This window comes from Halichoerus grypus, chromosome 14 (genome assembly GCF_964656455.1).
Source record: "Halichoerus grypus chromosome 14, mHalGry1.hap1.1, whole genome shotgun sequence".
Classification (NCBI taxonomy): Eukaryota; Metazoa; Chordata; class Mammalia; order Carnivora; family Phocidae; genus Halichoerus; species Halichoerus grypus.
The window spans coordinates 89303868-89326549 of NC_135725.1; the positions used below are offsets into that span (position 1 = coordinate 89303868).

Here is a 22682-nt window from a genome sequence, read left to right on the forward strand (position 1 = left end):
CTTGAGAGATGAGACTCACCCACTTCCCCCAGAACCCAACGGACCCAAGCGGCACACCCAAACCAACCCCAGAAAGGACCCCCAAGCTTCCGTCATGGAGTGCTGCGCTCTCTCCAAAGACCACAGAGGCTTGGATAAACTCTTAATTTTACCCAAGGCCCCTTGGACTGTTTCCTGAACAGTGAAGCCCACAGTCGCCACCCAACTGAACACAAGGATATTGTAATAGATTTTTCTTTCCATCCCCAAAACCATGGCCCAGGATTCTGCAGTAGAAGGCAAGGCAAACCCAATTGTTCTTAGCGTCACACTGACCTTCTGCCTCTGAGACCTGGAAGCCACAGCACTGGTGGACATAAACTCTACTGTCTGCTGCTCCAGATCCAAGGGGAGGGGGCAGCCCTCTGGTAGAAATCTGTCTGTTGCCTCCTGGAAGAGAGGAAACCTGGATTCCTACAGAGCTTGGAATGGCCGTTCGAGGCTGAAGGGAGGGGCTGGTGAATATCTGCTGCTGTTTCGACATATCTGGCTTGACTGGCCCTGCTGAGGTTACTCGTGCTTGAGGACATCCTTGGCCGGGTGTCAAGGATTTGGCATGTCTCAGAGCATGGGCCCTAAAGCCAAATGAAAGATGTTCTGGACGTAACAAACCTCCCTCTAAGTGTGTGCGTGCCAGGGCAACACAGGGCTGTCTGGGGCAGGGAGGCAGCATTGTGGGGTATAAACATGGTGCACTGAGCTGTTTTACATGCCCAGAGGATGACACATCTGGAAAAGGAGAACTGTTTTAGCCGAATGAACTCGACTCTGATTAACAGGAGAAACACTCACCATCCTAAAGGCTCATATTTCACAAGGACACTGAAGGCCCCTGCCTGGAAGCATGGAATGCTATGGAGTAGGTGTTCTGCACTGAAAGCTGAATCCCCAGGGAATGAACTTAAAAACAGCACAAACTCATACTGCTTGAAGTAGGCGAAGGCCAGGAGGAACACCTAGAGAGAGTCGGCTTACTTTGCTCACAGGCTTCTCCGGATTTTTCACAGACACCTCAGCTGGTTTTCCCTTCTTTGATGGTGTTCTCTTGATTTTGGGCGAGTGGAATTTGTCCATCAGCTTCATGGTGAAGGAGGAGAGATGAGAACGCTGAGAGTCTGAAAACAAGGAGGGTACTAATGGTTAGAAGCAGGGTAGGAAGGAGCCGTGCTCCGCTGACCTTTTGTGAAAATGAGTGTCATCCCTAAACAAATCTTCTTCCCTGGCTGTTTAGTTACAAAGGAAAGGAAAGACGGATCTATTGAAACACTTCTGCTTACATGTTTTAATTCCTGCAATTTCCATCTAAATTAGGTTGTTCAGAATTGTGGAAGTCAAAGGCAGTCAAAATGGCTATGGAAAAAGAATTTGCAAATATTTCCAGTGTCCTCTCTATAGAGTCTGTATGATGAGCTAACTGAAGTCTAAGGGAACTGGCTAAGAATCAAGAACATCAAAGCAGAATCACAGAAGTGTAGGATGTATGAACTGGAAAGGAAGGCCCTTTTGAATCAACCTCCTCATTTTTGTTAGTTTAGGGGACAGCAACAAGCATCATGGGCAAGGCCTCAGAGTTGGCACTGGAGACTGAAATAGCATTAAGGTGTTCAAAATCCTCTGGAACATAGTGAAAGACTGGAGGGTTTCTCTTCAAGATCAGGAACAAGCCCAGCGTGTCCGATCTCACCATTCCTATTCAATACTAAACTCCAATACCCTAACAAAAGTCGTCTGGCCTGGGAAGGAAGACATAAAACTCTATTTGTAGATGAACTTGTATATGGAAAATCCCAAGCAATTCACTAAAAAACTATTAGCACTAATAAACCAATTCAGTAAAGTCACAGGATACAAGATCAATATACAAAACTCTGTTGGATTTCTATACAGTAGAAATGAATGTTCCAAAATGAAATTTTAACAAGCTTTCATTTAGGGCACCTGGGTGGCTCAGGTGGTTAAGTGTCCAACCCTTGATTTTGGCTCTGGTCATGATCTCAGGGTCGTGAGACAGAGCTCTGTGTAGGGCTCCGTGCTCAGCACAGAGTCTGCTTGGGATTCTCTTTCTTCCTCTCTAAAATAAATAAATAAGATCTTAAAAAAAAAAAAAGAACAACTTCCATTTACACTACAGGGAACTAATGGTGGTTGCCAGACGGAAGGGGGATGAGAAGATGGGCAAAATGGGGGATAGGGAGTGGGAGACACAGGCTTCCAGTTATGGAATGAATAAGCCATTGAAATTAAAAGTACAGCATAGGGAATATAGTCAGTGATACTGTAATAGCGCTGTATGGTGACAGATGGTAGCTACACTTGTGGTGAGCACAGCATAACATTTACTATGTTGTACACCTGAAACTAATAAAACCTTGCATATCAACTACACTTCAATAAAAACAAAACAAAAACAAAAAAAAGCTTCCACTGACAATATCATCAAAAAGAATAAAATAATTAGGCATAAATTTAACACAAAAAGTACAAGAGAAATACTAAAAACTACAAAGCATTGTTGAAAGAAATTGAGACAATCTAAATAAATGCAAAGGCATACCATATTCATGAATTCAGATTAATATTATTAAAATGTCAATAGTCCCCAAACTGATCTGCAGATTCAATGTAATCCCTATGAGAATCCCAGCTGGCTTTTTTCCAGAAATTGATAATCTAATCCTAAAATAAGCATGGAAATATAAGGGACACAGAATAGCCATAACAATGTGGAAAATAAGAATAAAATTAGAAGACTCATGCTTCCTGACTTTAAAACTTACTATTAAGAAGTTACAGTAATCAAGACAGCATGGTACTGGCATAAGGACAGGCATACAGAACAATGGAATGGAATTGAGAGTCCAGAATAAACTGGCCATGTGTCTATGGCCAATCAATTTTTTTTTTTTTTGAAGATTTTATTTACTTATTTGTCAGAGAGATCACAAGCAGGGGGAGCAGCAGGCAGAGCAGGCAGAGGGAGAAGCAGGCTCCCCACTGAGCAAGGAGCCCAAGGCAGGACTCGATCCCAGGACCCTGGGATCATGACCTGAGCCGAAGGCAGACACCTAACCAACTGAGCCACCCAGGCGTCCCCGGCCAATCAACTCTTAACAAGGATGTCAGGCCATTCAATGGAGGAATGAATTTCTTTTCAACAGATAGTGCTGGTATGACTGGATATTTCACATACAAAAGAACGAGAATGAATCTGGGCCCTTACCTCACACCATATACAAAAATTAATTCAAAACGGATCAAAGACCTGAATGTAAGAGTTAAAACTATAAACTTTTAGAACAAAACATAGGGATAAAATTTTTGTGACCTTGGTTTGGTAATGGTTTCTCAGAATGCCAAAAGCACAAGTGACAATGGAAAAATCAGATGAATTGACCTTCATCAAAATGTGAAATTTTAAACTAGACTTACTGTGGTCATCATTTTGCAATACCTACAAATATCAAATCATTATGTTGTACATCTGAAACTAACATGATATTATATATCAATTAAAATGTCTGTGCTGCAAATGATACCACCAAGAAAATGAAAAGACAAACTACAGAATGGGAGAAAATATTTGCAAGTCATACACCTGATAAGGATCTGCATACAGAAAACATAAATAACTCTTATAATTCAACAACAAAAGACAAATAATCCAATTAAAAATGACCAAGGGATTTCAATAAGCATTTCTCCAAATAAGATACACAAATGAGCTATAAACATATGAAAAGATGCTCAACATCATTAGTCATCAGGGAAATGCCAAAACCAACATAAGTTATTACTTCAAACCCACTATGTATAATAAAAAAGACATGTAATAACCAAGTGTTGCTGATGGCTGGGGAACTGGAACCCTCCTACACTGCTGCGAAAACGTAAAATAGTGCAGCGGCTTGTGGAAAATATCTGGCAGTTCCTCACAAGGTCAAACAGTTACCGGACGACCCAGCAATTCTATTCCTAGGCATATGCCCAAGAGAAATGAAAACATACATCCATATGATTTGTACACAAACGTTCACAGCAGCATTATTCATAAGAATCAATAGGTGGAAATAACTCAAATGTCCAGGAACAAATAAATAAAATGTGGCATACCCATACAACAGAATATTGCCTGACAATAAAAAGAAATGAAGTCCTGACACCCACTACAACATGGATGAATCTTGATAAAATTATGCTAAGTGAAAGAAGCCAGTACAAAGACCACTTATTGTACCTTCCATTTATTGGAAATGTCCAGGATAGGCAAATTTATAGGGACAGAAAGTAGATTAGTGGCTAAGAAAGAGGCAATGGGAGAGGGAAGGAGAGGGGTTGCTAATGAGTATGAGGTTTCTTTTGGTGGGGGGACATAAATGTTCTAAAATGAGAATGTGGTGATGGATGCACCGAAACCCAGCGAATTCCTGCACACACACACACTGAATTCTACACTTTAAATGAGTCAAGTGTGTCTGTCAGTATCGATGAAGCTGTTTTTTAAAAAAAAGCAAAAGCCCACTGAGGAATTACTTCCTCTCACCATTTACCTCAGTGCTTTCCAGTGTCTGAAACGATCTTATTAAGTGATTTATTTATGTGCAAACCCACCGAGGACCACACCTGTCCTGTTCACGCCTGCACCCCCATGCTGACATGGTACCTGGCCCATAGAAGATGCTCAGTAAACAGTCACTCAACAGATGAACCATCAACCAATCAGGAAATACCCCACAAACTGGACTGCTTCTTTTGATACTGAAATTCACAGAAAATACTTGAAAGTGGGTGACAATTAGGGAACAGAACATGATCCCATGCAAAAGAAAAATAAATACTTTGTAGTTTTAAAACTACAAGTCACCCCCTTTCAATTTTTCCAGCTATTTACTACTAAAACAGCCTTCCAAACAGATGACACAGCACCCTGTGCTACAGGCCTGTCACGTGTCTATTATTATCCCATGTGACTTCAGAGGGACAAGGTTCAATTCCTTTGTCAAGACCTTCCAGGTGGCAGGCAGGATCAGATAAACTATCTGCTCTCTGCAAACTGCCTAGAAGCCCACTGCACTCCAGACCAAAGAGAAAAGTCAGAGCCTGACCTTCGTTCACATGCAGAGTCAAACCAAACACGGTTTTGCAGCTGCCTGCCTGCCAGCAGGAAGCCCCTCTTGGACCCCAAAGGTGTACAGGAATCCACAGGAAGCTGGTGCACCTCTCTCCTCACACAGAACAGGGTAAGGAGGGGCTCTCAGCACCTGCCCTTACATGCTACGGTCATCCCTGGGATTCAAAGCAGGTAAACTGGCATTGTGCAGTTTCTCCATCTTCCCTCTACCTTGCCTCTTCTTCTCCACCCAAGCAGGGTGGGTCCCCTATACAGTTTATACTTCCTTCTTTATACTTCAAAATGATGTGACCAGTCTAATCATACACACGGCGGTTAAAAGGGTGAGCTCTGTAGTCAGACTGTTTGGGTTAAAATACTTCAAAGTCACCTCTCCAAGTCGTTGAGAAAGAAACAAGGTTTCTTTGTCTGGAAAACGGGGCTGATGACACTGTTCTTGAGATGGCCGATGTGATGTGGAATAAATGAAGCGCTGCCTGTGGATAACGCAGTGAGGTTCTTATCCAAGTGCCGGGCACATGCTGCCTCCATACTGGGAGCTAACCAAACTAGATGAGTTGGATGGGTAGCAAGGTTGGTCAAACTCTGAATTCTCATCTCCCATCTGCTTACAGATCTGAATCAGGCTATTGTGCAGCACGGAACTTTTTTTAAGTTATGACCCTAAGTAACTGAGGGCCTTACAAATGCCATCCTCCTCTTCCTCTAGCATGGACCAGAAGTCTCGATCTGTTCCCCTCTGTGGTTGCATGTCTCTTCTGCCTTGCCCGTACTGCTGCCTGCCTCAGTGTCCCTACAATCACAGCACTGACCAGGCAGGTTCCCCAGCCAGATGGGATGTTAGAGTAATGTACTATCCGTGTGACTTCCACCAGAGCAACTAAGATTGAAAGCAGAGCCAGAAAAGCAGACACAAATGGGGAAGTCTAGGCAGGATGCACGGTTTCTCTGGTGGTCACAGACCTCCAGAGACCTGGGCTGGGCGAGTCAACTTCCACTTTTGCCCGTCTGCAACTCTGAGCTGCTGTCCGGACAGGCCAGATTCACATCCCTGCCATCATGACCAGGGCAGAACTGGGGTATGCAAGCAAGGCACGATGGGCCCCCCAAAAACCTCTCAGGTTCCTGCACTCACAGGGCCAGCCCTGATCATGACCCAAGGGCCAAGTAAGGGCACCTCCATCTGAGAGCAAACTGAAGGAAGGAAGTGTATTACAGCACTCTCTCTACCTCAGCCTGAAAGTCTAGTCTGTTTTGGGGCACAGCTGGGAATCCCTATCATCATTTAAAGAAAGAACTGCATCTACCAGTAAATCTCCCTCCTGGGAGTATTTAGTAGCCTAAAACCAGCTACCTTTAGCACACAAGGTATCAAATCAAGTGGAGAAAGCAGGTTCTTTGTAATGGTAATGAACCTCCTCAACTCTGCAAATAGAAGACAGCACGAACTAGGACAGATTTTGATTTGGAGGCTGCTTGTCATCTTTTCCTTGAAACAACTGGTTGACAACACAGATTTCAGGTGACATGCAAGGTCACTCAAACTATGCATCTGAGTGCCGGTTAGTACTACAGCGACCGGCGACAGCAGGGCGGAAGGAAGTAACAGGTGGCATCATTGCCAGGTAAGTCTTGCCAACGGCACCAGACACGCACATGTGTGCACACACTTCCTGCCCCCTTCCTGAGCCCCTCAAGTGCATCAATCATCTGGAGTAGAGGCCAATGCCGAAGAGATGCTCCCACCCTACTGGAGTCTCAGGCAGCGTTATCAACCACTCTCTTATTATTCCCTGACTTTTCACTTAGAAAGTTGTACTTCAGATTTTGTATATGTGTGTTTTTAGAGATACTGAAATTAAAACAGAATTTTGAAAAATTCCATACACACACACACATACGACTTAGAATTAAACGCATGCATCCACCAACCTAGCCTATCAAATAGAACTTTGAGCAATGACGGAAATGTTCTACATCTGCACCGTCCCACACGACAGCCCCTGTGTCTACGAGTACTTGAAATGTGGCTGGTGGCTGCCACATCAGACAACAAAGCTCTAGAAGCAGAAAGTTATCAAGTCCACAGATGCCACCACATGCCCTTTCGTGATCATACCTCTCTTCCCAACAACCGGTAACTGTGATTATGATTTTTTTTTTTTTTTAAATCTATTTATTCACTTTAGAGGGAGAATGAGAGTCCCAAGCAGACTCCCCCATAAGCGTGGAGCCCAACGCGGGGCTCAATCCCACGACCCTGAGATCATGACCTGAGCTGAAACCAAGAGCTGGTGGCTCAACCAACCGAGCCACCCAGGCGCACCTCCCCCCACCCCCATGATTCTGGTTTTTGTACTTATCATCCCTTACTTTTTTTGACAGTTTATAAGTATAGTTTAATTTACAGCTTTGTGAACTTTACATAAATGGAAATATATTATAAATATTCTCATGTTCTTGCTTTTTCACTCAGTGGTAGGTCGGACATTTAACCATGCTCAAGTATATATAAGTGGTTTCACTTTCAGTGGACACTGGGCTGTTTGCAGCTTCTATAAACAATACTGCTATGAACATTCTCATACATGTCTCCTGCAACACAGGGCAAGAGCTTGCCGTGAACAGAACTGCTTATCTATAGAGTATATACTATATTTAATTTTGTGGATTTTGCCAAATGATTTTCCAAAATGGCTGTGCCACTTTGCAATTCCACTATCAAGGTCCCAGTTGCTCCATATCCCCACCAACAGCTGGGATTGCCAGACTGGTCCACTTTCTTTATGGCCATACCTCACCAAAGGAAACAAAAACCCTCCTTCACATAAGAAGGAAATGCCATAAGCTGCTATTTTATCATAATTTACCAAACCTGTGAGAGCAACATCAAAGGTCATCGACAGAACTTAAGAAAACAAAGCCTCAGGGACGCCTGGGTGGCTCAGTTGGTTAAGCGACTGCCTTCGGCTCAGGTCATGATCCTGGAGTCCTGGGATCGAGTCCCGCATCGGGCTCCCTGCTGAGCAGGGAGTCTGCTTCTCCCTCTGACCCTCCCCTCTCTCATGTGCGCGCTCTCTCTCACTCATTCTCTCTCAAATAAATAAAATCTTAAAAAAAAAAAAAAAAGAAAACAAAGCCTCAGACCACTGCTCAGGGTGGCATTTACACCATGGAAGGTTAGGAACTTCCCATGACTAACCTGCTAGTCATTTCTTCCAGAGGAAGGGTGGCTTACGTAGCCTCACGGCTTCTGTATAAATGGCCATGGTGTTACTAAGGGCGGGCACTTTCTTGGGCAACCACGGCAGGACACAGACCCAGCTGTCAGATGAATGTCAGAGGAAGGACAGGCTGGAAGACAGGCACATAGCCTGCTCACAGAATCAAATCTCAACAGAACCCCCAAACCCCAAAAGTCACACCAATTTTTTCCTGAGACATTTGCCAGGGACCAATATTTCATTCTTAGATTTTCAACTTGACCCTCAGTCAAGCCTAAGAACGGTCTCTGCCCGGGCTGACAAATGTACGTATCAACTGGCCTTTCAAATGTCACTTGTAGCAGCAGCTGGGATCCCAACTTAGCAGTGGTTTCTGTCAGGGCTTAATTTCGCTCTGGATAAGGGCAGTCTCTAAATATCAGCCACACAAGGGACCACAATGTCAGGGTCATGGTGGATAACACTTTGAGGCAGTTCCAGAATTATTGCAGCCGATGTTGAGAAACACCGTGGCTGTCAGTTTCTCGTTAGCCGCAGCGTACAGGGTACAGAACTGTGGCACAGCCGGGAAGGACCTCCATTCGTCCACCTACATGAGTTCCATGTGAAGCTACCTACCAATCCACACTCCCCCATTTTCCAAATGAGTAAAAAGGACAACTATAGCGGAGAAGTGGCTTGAGGACATTAGGAAGAACTTTTTAAAGATTTTTTTTTTTAAAAGTAATCTCTACACCCAACGTGGGGCTCGAACTCACAAGCCAGACATCAAAAGTTGTGTGTTCTATGGACTGAGACAGCCAGGTGCCCCAGGAAGAACTTTTTTAAAGCTAGGATTTCAGACTGTTACTTACTTAAAATGTTACAGACTAATGTAAAGATAAAGACAAGAGTTCGGGCTGAGTGGGCTTTGGAGTCAGGCAGTCTCTGTTCTAACCCAAGCTCAGGCGTAGACGCGGGCAAACTGTGTACCTCTCTGAGCTGCAGGTTCCTCACCTATAGAAAAGCATAACCTTGGGATTAAACATGATCCTCTGTGTCAAGCATTTAGCCAAGGACGTGATCTATAGCAAATGCTCAATAAATGGAGGCCATTACTGTTATCTGATAACATCGCCAGGCCTCTGCCAACACTTAGCTAAAAATAACCGCAGCCTAGTAGAACGGAAAGCAATCTGATGTTTCATTTTTTCCAACAATTTCCATATTAAAAGATCCTCTGTCTTACTTAATATAGAACTCTTCATGTTAAAACAGAGGGAAAATACTATTTGGAGTTTTGCAACACCTAAGCTTCTTCTGACATGAAAGTCTGTTCGTACCACCCATGTGTTCAGTGGGTAACTTTGAGCTGCTGTGGGTGCTGCTGGAAGTAGTATATAATTTTTTTTTCCAACAACAAAAGTAAAACAACCTTGTTATAAAAATCCAAGCCCTGCAAAAATATATAACATAGAAAGTGAAAAATCCCTCATAACTGTACATATGGCAGAGCTGAAATATTTTTCAACTTAACAATATGTTGTGGGCATTGTTTCACATGAGCACAGCTCATGGTGGAATAATGTTCTGCTGAAACCTATTTAACCAGTCACGTGGCTGATGGTTTTTAACTTTTGCTCTTTAAACCATGCTGAATTGATGAACACTCTCATGTTTACCTTTCTAGACCTGTAATAATGAGACAGGCCCCTAGAAATGGAATTGTTAGGTCAAAGGTAAGATACTATCCAGATGCCTGAGCTGGATGCAGACCAGCAGGGACTGAGCCAAAGAGTGAGGCTCCGGGCAGAGGCAGAAGGGGTGGGGTGAAGAGTGAGGCTAGGCCTACTACCTACAGAAGAAACCAAGCTTCACCTTGGATTTGGGCTCAAATCTGATAGAGCCACCATTTTGGTTCTCTTTGCATAACTGGTAATGATTAAAAATACATTCAGGATTTAACAGACACTTTCATAAAAGATGATATCCAAACGGCCAACAGATGACGAGGTGCTCAACTCCAATAGTCACCAGGAAACAATCAATTAAAACCACAACGTGATACCATTACATACATACTTGAATGGCTAAAAAGAGAAAATAGGAAACACTAAGCACTAAGGAGGATGAAGAGCAATGGGCAGTGTCCGCCCGCCACTGTGGAGAGGGTGAATTGGGATGACAGCTGACACAAGTTTCCCCGGGGGCCTGTAATCCCACTCCCAGGTGTGTACTCTGGAGAGATTTTATGCCTACATAAAATCACAAGAAGACAGATACCAGAATATTCAAAGCAGCGCTACCCAAATGCCTGCTGACAGGAGAATGGATACACTGAGACACCTGCACGTGTGGAACACTAGGCAGCAGTAAGAACATATAACCTACACCTACACACAAAAATATGGATGCATCTTACAAACGTAGAAAGAAGGCACACACACAAAAGTACATTTTGTATGATTCCATTTATACAAACACAAAAACAAGCAAAATTAATCTATGATTTTAGGAGTGAAGACAGCAGTTATGCTTGGGGTGGGGGGGGAGTAAGCTGCAGGGGACAGGAGGGAGCTACGGTCTATTTCTCTTTTTGTTTTTTAAAGATTCATTTATTTATTTTAAAGAGAGAGTGCATGTGCATGAGGAAGGGAAGAGGGAGAGAGAGAATCTCAAGCAGACTCCGCGCTGAGCGTGGAACCTGACACAGAGCTCAATCTAACAACCCTGAGATCATGACCTGAGCTGAAACCAAAAGTCGGATGCTTAACCTACTGAGCCACCCGGCATCCCAGTCTATTTCTTGATTGGAGCTGGTTACACTCTTGTGTTCAATTTGTTAAAGTTCTCCAAGCTGCACACTTAAAGCCAGATGTACTTTTCTAACTCATGGTATACATCAATAAAAAGTTGGAATAAAGTAGACACAAGGGTCTAAAGTTCTTCTAAAAGAGTCCACTTGACTTTTACATGGGTCAGATTAACAGATCATTTACAATTCAAGGAAATCCTAGTCCCTGAAACAAACAAATGTGTTTAACCATGAACAGTCCAGAATGAGTGTCTTCCCAAATAACTCACCACTGAGTGTCTCAGGAAGAATCTGTGGATATCTTAGGAAGTTTTTGTTTCATCTTTGTAAAAATAATAAAAGAACCTATATAAATATTTTTATGATCTTAAATCACCAGTAAATTAACTGTTTTCTAATTTCCTTTCCCTTGTTGTATGGAAAATTTAAAGAACTTAATATAAATACATTTGTATCCTATAACTTCTTTTGTTTTTAACCAAGACTGAATCAATGTATTTTTGTATAATAATAAAAATACCTATTCATGAGGTTAGTCTAAGAAATAAACAATATTCATGCTCAACAAATACTTGAGCATCTCATCCATGCCAGGCCCTGTAATGCAACAGAGGAAGCCTCCTCTGCAGATATCCAGGGGAACCTGAATTAGGCAGTTGGATCGATGAGTCTGAGGTAAGGAGGCAGATGGAGGCTGGAGGTATACATGTGAGTACTTGTAGCATAGAGATGACACAGGAAGTCGAGGCACCAGATGAGAATCCCGGGGACCTGTGCACACAGAGAAGAGGTCTGCACTGCTGAACTGCTGAGTGGTCTTTTTCCACACACAAGCTCCTGGTCATTGCCCTGGATGTCTAGATCAGGCGGCACAAGCACAAAACTCTTCTGATACTCCCTCCCAAACCTGCTGTCACCTCATCTTGGTAAACAGGAAACTTTACCCTTCCAGGGACTCAGGCCAAAATTTTTCACTCTGTTCTTTTGCTCACATCCACCATCCAATCCTTCAGCAAAGTCTGTGCATCCCACCTTAATGGTATATTCAGAATCTCACCACTATAACCACTAGCACCACTGATGCCCTGACCCAAACCATAGCCACTTCATGCCTAAACCACGACCATACCTGTCCAATAGTCCCCTGCTCCTTGCCCTTCTAAGTCTTTTCAGCCCAGTAACCAGAGTGATCCTTGTAAAAGGTTAGTCCTGTTACACTGCCCCTCTGCTCAAAACCCTCCTGTGGCATCTCTTCTCACTCAGAGAAAAAAGCAAAGCCCTTCAGAGGTCCACAGCCCCTCACACACACCGTCAGAGAGGGCTCTGAATAAATCCACACAAAGAGTTTTCCCCAAGACTTAGTCCTTTTATCAAACATGCATCAAATATTGGACAGATATCCCAAGAGGAGATGAAAGGGGAGCCTCCAGGCTTGAGAGCCGCTTCTCTCCTGGAGTCTAATCAAATGGCTAAATCAGCAGCTCCAGTTTTAAACATCCCATTACAAGTCGGGCACTGTGCGGGGAGCTCTAGGTTACCCCTACCCTCACACTAACACTGGAAGGAGTGTTTTCATTACCCTTAGACACCAAGTCACAGGGCACCAGCACCATCTCCCAACCCATACATCACACACACACACACACACACACACACACACTCACACACACACACACACCCGCAGACAAGGCAACTGGAGCCCTGACATGTGCTGTGAGCATTCAAGGTCAGCCCGTCCCAGGGTGGCCTCCTCCCAAGGAAGTATTTTTTCTCATCACTGTTTGTAAATGGCCTAGAGATTCTTAAAGCCACAGACTTCATAGACATTCAGAGATGCGAATTAGTCATTTTCTCCAGAGTTTTATTTCTAGAGATGAGAGACTGAGAGAGAGAGAGAAGGGAGGGGGGAGGGAATGAGACAAGGGGGAATAACAGTTTATTCTGAGTAAACATACCACTGCCCTGGGCAGAAAGCAAGCAGGGCCGAAGCGCACCACATCATCCAGGATCCTGGCTACAACAGGAAGCGGAGTCCGCCCTGACCTTTGTCCCTTAGGTGGAGTTGTTTGGAGCCGCCTCTGTCCCTCAGAGGAACTTGCACGTTAGGACTGGTGCCAGTTTAGAATTCAAACAATGCTCCTCAAGGGCCTCAGAGCATATTTTTTTAACATCATGTCACCAGCAAAGCCGCCCAAGTTGGGGGCAGGAAGGCCTGTTTCTTTGGGGCCAGGCCACAGTGACGGGGCCCAGGCAGGCGCTCCGCAACACTGGAGACTGTGGCACACGGGGGCTCTGTCAGCCCCGCAGCCCGCGCCCTGCTCAGGGACCCCGAGAGCTCATCACCTGTCAGGCTACCTTCTGGGAGAAACATTTTCACTTGTCCGCGAGTACATATTTATTTATTTCCCGGGCGACAGGGGAAGGAGAGGAGAGCCACAAGCCCCAGCAGCCTGGGGTACAGAAGGCGCTCACTGGGCAGGGAAGGAAGGAAGGGAAAGGACAAGGGTCACCTGGAGAGTCCTTCCCCTCGCCTATCACCTGGGGAAACGGGGTGCATCAGATAACACAGAGCAGGCCCCGTAGGGCATCCACATTCACTCACTCATCCATTCATTCCATTTATCTTTACATGCCAAACATCTGCAAAGCGCTAGGGTCCAGAAAGAGCAAGACAGCTCCTCCCTCCATGGAGCACCTCCTAATCCCGTGGGGGAGAGCTGGGAAAAGTCCTCCGACAGGACAGAGTGAGGAGTCCCAGGATGGAGACGTGACCAGCAAAGGCAGGGGCTTTTCAGCTGCTCACAGCCCTGTTCGGGAGGAGGACGGCTCCAGGTGCCCATGGAAGTACTCTGAGGCCCAGGGTCCTTGAAAGAAAACCCAGCCTGCTCCTCAGGGCAGGAGGAAGGGCTGGGCTTACAAGAACAGCTCCAGGCTTCATTTCACACGGGGACCCACAAAAAGCATCAGAGTCAGCAAACAGGTGCTGGCTTGGAAAAGGCTACAGAAGTCTCTGAGGACCACAGAGGGATCTGAAAATGACCACTTCTCCAAAGGCATCCTTCTGGCTTCCCAGGCACGTGGGTGGAGGGCAGTAAGGGGTGGGGGTGAAGGAGAGGTAGGCTTTAGTCTCACCCAACCAGCGGCAGCAGATTTTTCTCTGGAACAAAATGAGCAAAGGGTCTACTCAGCTGTTCTTCGATGAGTGTTTCTTCCTGGACCCTGACCCTCTGTTCCTGTCTCTCAAATATGTTTGTGGCCGGGGGGCCTGTTCTGGTGGAAATATTATGTATGGCAGTCCAGACATACATGGAGGGAAAAAAACCAACCCTACTCTGCTCTACACATTCAGAAGCAAGTGCTGATCAGTCCCAATCCCTCCACAGCAATGGCCAAGGTGGCACCCCTGGGCAGGTGCCAAGTGAGTGGTGGGGCTCTCAGCTTCCATGCGGTGTGAGAACTCGAAAGGATCCTAAGTCCGCCTGCAGAGGAAGCGGAGGCCCTGGGATCGGATGTGCCCCCAGCCCAGGACTCAGGCATCCTGAACCAGGCCAGTCCAGGGCTCCTTCCTCAGTAATGGCTGATAAAGTAGCAACCAGGCCTCCCAGACATTTCTCCTCCTCACGAGACAACTTCAGAGTCATAAGTAAACACATATAGAGGGCCAGGAAAAAAGCCAGCCCACTCGGGTACTGGTGACACCCAGCTATTCTCCACGAAACACAGCCGCAGGCAGTCTCACCACCCACCAGAGCCTGTGAGGACCCTCGACATCCTGGGACTAAAATCGGGAGACACGCTGGTTTAGTCAAAGCCAGAATTTCATCGGCTTAGAGCCTGACGTCCAAACCAATTCATCTCCAGTCCGATGTATCAGTTCTGCGTGCAGAAGGCCTTAGGTACTGAGGAACCACACAGCAACAGCCGGGACCATGAGTCTAGCGCCACCCCGGGCGCCTCATGGGCCTCTCTCATTTAATCCCCACAGTGACCCTCCACGGTAGGGACACTGAGGCTGAGGTGAGAGACTCTGGATTTGAGCCCAGTGACATCAGCCAGTCTCCTAACGTGGGAGGGAGAAGTGAATAAGTACCCTAAAGATGGCTCAAATAGAGCAGAACACAGGCTTGGGAGAAGGACTCATGTACTCTTTTGTCCCCTGAACGAATAGTCTATTGTCTCCAGTCAGTGTTCCACTTCTAACAAACCAGCACCTACAAAGTACCGGGCTCTGCGTTTGGCTGTGTGCACCACCACCCTGTCCCTGCCCCCAGCCTCCGACTCAGATGGCACATCTCAGCATAGGCTCTTCCTCTTTCCAAACTAAAGCCTAGCAAATACACTGTTTATTAGATGTGTTCACAACTTTGATGCCCAGGTAAGCAAGTCACCACAAGAGTAGAAGACAAGACTTTCAGGCCAGTACTGCTTATAAAAGTGAATCACACCCTTCTGGAAAAGTCCAAGAGCAAGATGGCTCACTCACGGCAGTAGCACATCAAAGACCTCCTTGCTGTGCTAGCTCCCGGTCTAAAAATACTCCTGCTGGTGAAATCTCAGGCAGTCTCTTAGCCCATGGGGGAGAGGCTAAAGTTACAGCATCAGCTCTCTCACCTTGGGAGGTGGGATTATAGATGGAACCCAAGACTCTATTTTTAAACAATTCCAAAAACAACGGGTTGCGGAAGAATATGTATTTGAGTGATGGCTGGAGTTGCCGTTTGGCTAGGAAGCATTAGAAAGGGACTTTCCAAAGTCAAAAAGGCCTCCCAGTTCTCATGAATTTATACCTTTCCAGTCTGTGATTAATAACAAAATGGCATCACAATGTGTGCTTTTAAAAGACAGTTCTTCGGGGGCGCCTGGGTGGCTCAGTCGTTAAGCGTCTGCCTTCGGCTCAGGTCATGATCCCAGAGTCCTGGGATCGAGTTCCGCATCGGGCTGCCTGCTCAGCAGGAAGCCCGCTTCTCCCTCTCCCACTCCCCCTGCTTGTGTTCCTGCTCTCGCTATCTCTCTGTCAAATAAATAAATAAAATATTAAAAAAAAAAAGACAGTTCTTCGTTGGTTGGCCATCTCCCTTCTTGGGTCTTAGACTCAGCCAATTAACATTCCTTTAACTCTCTCCAAAGTCTTTCTCTTGTTTAGAACTCTCCAAAAACCCACCCCATCCCAAAGAATGCCTTTAGGAAAAATCCAGTTGCTTAATTCTAGAATCCTCAGAGCAGGACACTATGTGCATTTTTCGAGAAGGAATCTCGTTTTCCCTTGTTCTCTCTGAGCAGATGTATCCTTTACATCGACTAGAATTGAAGTTCTTTGTAAAGGACCAAAACTTTCCACAGGAGGAGGCCTCTGTCTCAGCACGCCAAGGAGGAAGAACAAGCACAGGCCACACAGGGGAGAAGGAAGGAGGCAGAGACTCGTCTTCTCAAAGTCAGTTGCTTGGAATCAGAATACACTTTCCCAGTGAAACAAGGTTAGAAACCGAATTTGGGCCCTGATGCCACTGACACAATGGAGTACAACCTGGCTGAGCTCCTTCCACCGGCCCCATGCTGGGCATTTGGTGCCACAGAAGATCTGGTCCGGTCCATGGCTGAACGGGATTATGGGCCCTGCCCTCACATGGTTTATAAGCTAGCAGAGAAATAAAACCATACACCCAGAGCTCCAACACACAGCAGAGCAAGTCAAATGCTGAAGAAATAAAGGGTTTCCTTCCGGAAAGATACAGGAAAAGTTCATGAAGAAAGCCCTAAGGCTGTAAGCCGAGCAGACATTATGGGATATGACCATGAAACATGTGAAGAGATAGGGTCGCCTTGGGTAAGAGAGGCATCTCTGAGAGATGGAATGGAGTGAGCGTCAGCAGAAGGGCACCAGCTGCACAGGTAGGGAGATGTGTGGTCTATTTCTCCTGTGCACATTTACTCCAAGTCACAACCCATTAGCAAGTCCCCAAACCAATTCCGTGGATTAAACATGAAACAGAATAGAAACGATCAGAGGGCACTAAGGCAGTAAGGCTAAATATCACTTCATGAAATTTATTTCCATCATAACTAACTTGAAACGCTGAAGACCCTTCTCCTTGGGGAGTGTGGAATGGAGGATTTTCTCACTAGGACACCTCATGTCCTAGTGAGAACTGCACATCCTCCTGGTCAGGGGGCCTGTGGGGGTGATCAAGACTGCAAATCCAGTCCCTTCCCAGAGTCAGCAGGACCCTGACTGACTTGCTGCTCTGGGTCTGGAACTAAGGATCATGCACAGGTGGAGCGTCAGCAAATGGGCCATTTCCAAGGTGGAGGCAAACGGTAGCTTTCCAGCCTTTTTTGACCACAACCCACAGTAAGAAATACTGTGATCATGTACACAAAGTGTATCAAAAATCTAAAAGACTTAAGTTCAATTTCACTTTGCAATCCTATGAATTAGTTCTCTGACAGTGTCTTGATCCTTTTCCCAACTGAGAGTGAAAGGCAGGGAAGGGTCTGGGTCATGAAGAGAAGCATCAACATGAGCTGGAGCTGGTCAGGATACCAGTTCTCCACCCCAACCCCCAACACAGACCCAGACCTAATGAATCAAGATCTCTGGGGGAGGGACCCAGGAACCTGGGCTTTAATTAGTCCTCCAGGGGAACAAAGGTCTGGGGGGAAAGAGAGAAACTGTTAAGAAATTCCAAATCTTGAGTGGGAGATGGGGAAGCTCAGCAGAGCCTAGCACACACACAAAGTGACAGGCAGGTGCATCCTTGGACTCTTAACAGGGAAATTCAAATCTCACATCAAAACATTCCTCGGGACAAGCCCCTTCTGATGGGGAGACGGATTTGTAAACACTGTGCCTAAAACAGGCCTGCATGAGCACAGCCATGGGGCTTGGGGGGAAGGGGTGACTACTAGTCCCAGTCACCAAGTTCTAACTAACCAGCCACCCCAAGCAAAGACATTTGGCTGAAACAGGTCTCTTTAATACAAGGCTCAGAGCACAAGTAAGCCAGTAAATATTTCTGAAGACCTACTGTGTGCATGAGTGCTTTGGACAACAAATTTCACCCAGAAGTGGTGGACCAAAGTGATCAATCACTGCTCTTCCTTCTGCTTTATGCTATATTTGTTTATATCTGGCTGCAATATTTGTTTAGCATCTACTTTGTGCTGGAAAAAAATGGTTTTTGTCCTCAAGTCATTGCTCTAAAGCAGTGATTCTCACAAGGGTAGAGAAGTGGGTCAACAAAAAGGTGTCCGTCAAAAGCATACACAAGTGCATATTTGCAATCAGAAGAAAGCAAACCTGGGGCGCCTGGGTGGCTCAGTTGGTTAAGCATCCGACTCTTGATTTCAGCTCAGGACATGATCTCAGGGTCGTGAGGTCAGGCTCCACGCTGGGCATGGAGCCTGTTTAAGATTCTCTCTCTCCCTCTCCCTCACAACCCCCAGCTCACACCTCTCTCCTTCTCTCTCAGAAGAAGGAGAAGAAAGCAAACCTGGACAAAATACACAGAAGCTAAAAGGGGAGGGGTTGAGGTGTCAGAGTGTCCAAGATGAGGGTTGGCTGAAAAGCTACCGCTGCCCGGCCTAGGGGCCTGGCCTGAACTCTGCTGGGTCCTTAATGGGTTGCGCTCCTTGTTCTATGCTGACCCCAATCCACAAAGTAAGGTTTTCTTAGCGGAAAACAAAAGTATCTTCAAAGTCCTTAGAACACATTCTAAATTGATAACCACATTTTTATATTTAAAATGGAAAACGCTGGGGCACCTGGGTGGCTCAGTCGTTAAGCGTCTGCCTTCAGCTCAGGTCATGATCTCAGGGTCCTGGGATCGAGCCCCGCATCGGGCTCCCTGCTCGGCGGGAAGCCTGCTTCTTCCTCTCCCACTCCCCCTGCTTGTGTTCCTTCTCTCGCTGTGTCTCTCTCTGTCAAATGATTAAATAAAATCTTTAAAAATAAAATAAAATAAAATAAAATAAAATAAAATAAAATAAAATAAAATAAAATAAAATGGAAAACGCTGAATTTTCTGGACAGGAAAACAAAGCCAACTGGGAAGGAAAGCAATCTGCCGAGGATCCGGCATCCCCAAGCACAGGTTCCTATTATGTGAGCTGTGTGGGGTCTGTGAAACCCTTCCTTAGGAAGGAGGAGGAATGACAGGGGAAAGTCCCATGATGTTCAACCAAAAATGTCTAGGAGCCACCAAATGACCATGGAGAAAACCATGTCACTTCATTTTCTTCCAGGACGTCTGGGCCCATTGTGTACTCACCCTGACTAAAATCTCCTAAAGACAGTTTTTGTTCTGCCGGCCCCAATGTCCTCAGAACAAAGGGTGCCTTAATAATAAAAATATGCAGCTGCCAGAAAGCTAGTGGACATGTTTGAAAAATGCATGAAAATCAGTGGATTGAATCTATAAACGGGTCTACCCTCTGCAGGAAGTTCAGCACGTGTTGGAAGGTCACCTTTTAAAGTGTTTTTGGTTCCAACTTTCTTTGACACATTTTTCCTCCTACGGGATTTCCCCTCCAGGGCTGTGGCCACGAACGGCACATGGCAGAGATGTAACCCTGCCGGCTCAGGGATGGCAGAGCTCAGAGAAGCGTGAGCCCTTTGATGATGTTCAGTCATGTCAGTGTCCCCAGCACTGCCCCCACCTGCCTGCCTGGGTGACGATGGCTTCCACATGGCCCCAAGTGAAGAAGGCTCCCGATAAGCAAAGCCCAGTCTGAGCTGGCTGTGTGCCAAGGAGGATCCTGTCACATTCCCGCTCTCCTCTTCGGACAGAAGGGAACCCTGTGGAGGATGACTGGACGAGGTAATATGGCCCAGTGCATTTTTCAAGCCCCTAATGCTCGGTGCCCGGGGTGCAACAGTGAGTCAGGCAGACAGGACACCAATGCTTGGGAGGAACGGGGAAGGGACCTGAAACACACCATTACAAGTGGCCCGAGGCCCCGTTACCCAATGGAGATCAAGTGCTGAAGGCCTGGACCTTGGTCTGGATGCCCCCAGAGGCAGACGGAGCCAGGGCTCTAGCACAAGCAGCTGATGTGGAAGTGCAGGAACACTGATGGGGGCAGGGGGAGGGGGGAGTAAGGCAGGAAAGGGTGCTCTAAAGCCATCTTCCACCCGGGCAACCACCCTTAACCCTGCAAAAAAAAAACCTGATTTAAACCAAAGCCTGAAAGATTGACAGCAGTTGGCCAGATTTTCATTTTCTTGAGAGGGTGGGGGGGATGTGGACTGAGGAAAAGTTTCTGGCAGAGGGAAGAGCATGTTTGGAAGGCCCTGGGCCAGGAGGGTCAAGGTGAATCAGGAGACCTAGTCAGTATGGCAGAGGGAGGGAGTGGGGAGAGGGAACAGGGCCAGCCTGGGCCAGGCAGGTGAGTCCTGCTGGATCCAGGAGCCTGCCTGCCTCCCAGTGGTGCTGGGAAGTGCGTTCTAGAGAGGGTGAGAGAGCACAGGGTTCAACGCACACCTTCTTCACCTGCCATGAGAAAGAAATCTAAGCATGCTACCCACAGGGTGAGAAGGCAGCCACCCTGAAGTCATCTTCCTTTCAACAACAAGATCCTTTCCCCAGTGTGTGGGTGATGTTTAGACAAAATGAACTCCCCCCAGCCTTGTCTTAACAGCAAGCTGCCACAAGGCGAAATCCAAACGTGCAGGCTTGGTGCTTACACTGACAGAGGCCACAGGAAGTAAGGGGAAAGAGCAATTTAAGGCAAGTGTTAGTCAAGTACTGCCTATACTCCACCCTACCGCACACCACGTTCTCCGTAAAACAGCCCACAGCTTACTGAGCACTTACTATGTCAGCTCTGACAGGCAGGCAGTATCTCAGGGGCCATTTCACAGATGAAGAACCCAAGGCTCAGAGCGAGTAACCAGGCCCAGAGTTACACCGTGCTTGGAAACAGCCTGCACTCAGACTCTGCTCACCGTGACTACAGCTCACCCTCTGCCTCATGACGTTCACATGTCCTCCTTAAGTGCCCCCAGTGCACACGTCGGTCAGAGGACAGTGGTGCTAGCGTGAGGGGTGCCAACAGTACACATGATGGATGGGAAACGAGAGAGAAAAGTACGGGCAGGAAATGCCTACAGTTACCTCCTCCTGCCCAGACCGAGCAGCTTCTGCTCCAAGGCTCCCTGCCCACCAGAGATTCTTAGCATCTCACCCAGGGGAAAGAGAGAAGGGCCAGGAGGAAAAGAGCCTCAGAAGCCCAGGGGTCTGTTGAGAGCGCACCTCCCACCCCAACTTCGGGGCCTCCCATGCTGTGGGGAAATGACCCGTGTGGGTGGCTGACGTGGCCGACGCCGTGTGTCCCACCCAGTCCCACCCACAGCTGACCAAGCTTGGGGGCTGTGCTAAGGTCTCCCAGATGGGCAAGGCACTGCAGGAACACAACTGGCCAGAGCGAGAAGGCTTTTTTTTTTTTTTTTAGATTTTATTTATTTATTTGACAGAGAGAGACACAGCAAGAGAGGGAACACAAGCAGGGGGAGTGGGAGAGGGAGAAGCAGGCTTCCCGCGGAGCAGGGAGCCCGATGCGGGGCTCAATCCCAGGACCCTGGGATCATGACCTGAGCTGAAGGCAGACGCTTAACGACTGAGCCACCCAGGCGCCCCCAGAGTGAGAAGGCTTTAATCGGCCTCCAAACAAACCACTGCCTTTGATGGGTGGTGGATGTCGTCTGGTCACAAATGGGCAGCTGGTACACGGCACGTGTGCAGGATTAACTAAGAACATCTGGAACAACACCTCTTCTCCTCTTGTCCTGTCCCAAAGTTGTCAGTTACCTGGGATTCAATCCCAAGAAAGAAACTAGGGCATGTGGTCACCTTAGCAGTTGGCCAATTTAAGGACATCAGGACACATTTCTCTCTCCTGGAAGTTAGGAAGTGGGAGGCTGGCTTTTCATGTACGTTCTGCCACGAACTGGTTTGGTCAGTTAGGCAAAGCACACTTCCTCTTAGGCTCTTTTCTCATCTGGAAAAAGCCAATAAGCCTTGATCGGTGGTTCTCAAAGTATGGCCCTGAAACAGTAGCAGCAACGCGGCCTCACCCATAGAATGGTTAGCAACGGAATCTCTTGGGCCCCACCTCATAACCACTGGATCAGAAACTCTGGGGGTGCGGCCCAGCAATCCACTTTCACCAGCCCTCCAGGTGATTCTGACACACACTAAGCCTGAGACCCACTGGCCTGGCTGATTTCCCTACTTCATTTTAGAAAACCATCCTTCTTCAACCCTTCCCCGCCTGTACGGCTACTGACTTCATTCATCCCACAAGGACTGATGGAGCGTCTACACTGTGCCAGAAGCCGGGGATTCCTGGGGCACAAGCCCGAGCCCACATCGTGACAGGCACATGTGTGAGCTCTAATGACGATAGACGTGCACACGGCCTGTTTTCCAGCTACTTTCCTCTTTAACTGTGGCCTTCCTATAAAACTTACTGTACTTTTGGGGCGCCTGGGTGGCTCAGT

At 46.7% G+C, this 22682-nt stretch overlaps 1 protein-coding gene across 14 annotated transcripts in view; it reads right to left on the reverse strand.

Moving 5' to 3' along the window:
* The window catches only part of RAPGEF1 (Rap guanine nucleotide exchange factor 1), a 134582-nt gene that overhangs the window by 65752 nt on the left and 46148 nt on the right, over positions 1–22682 (reverse strand). For 9 of the 14 annotated variants that reach the window (XM_078061928.1, XM_078061926.1, XM_078061937.1 and 6 more), the window contains exons 2-3: positions 1015–1154; positions 316–429 (exon numbers count right to left, since the gene is read on the reverse strand). In XM_078061928.1, the coding sequence (XP_077918054.1) occupies positions 316–429; positions 1015–1154 (254 nt within the window). The remainder of the gene's footprint in view (positions 1–315; positions 430–1014; positions 1155–22682) is intronic. The other 5 variants (XM_078061931.1, XM_078061939.1, XM_078061934.1 and 2 more) reach the window with 1 other exon arrangement.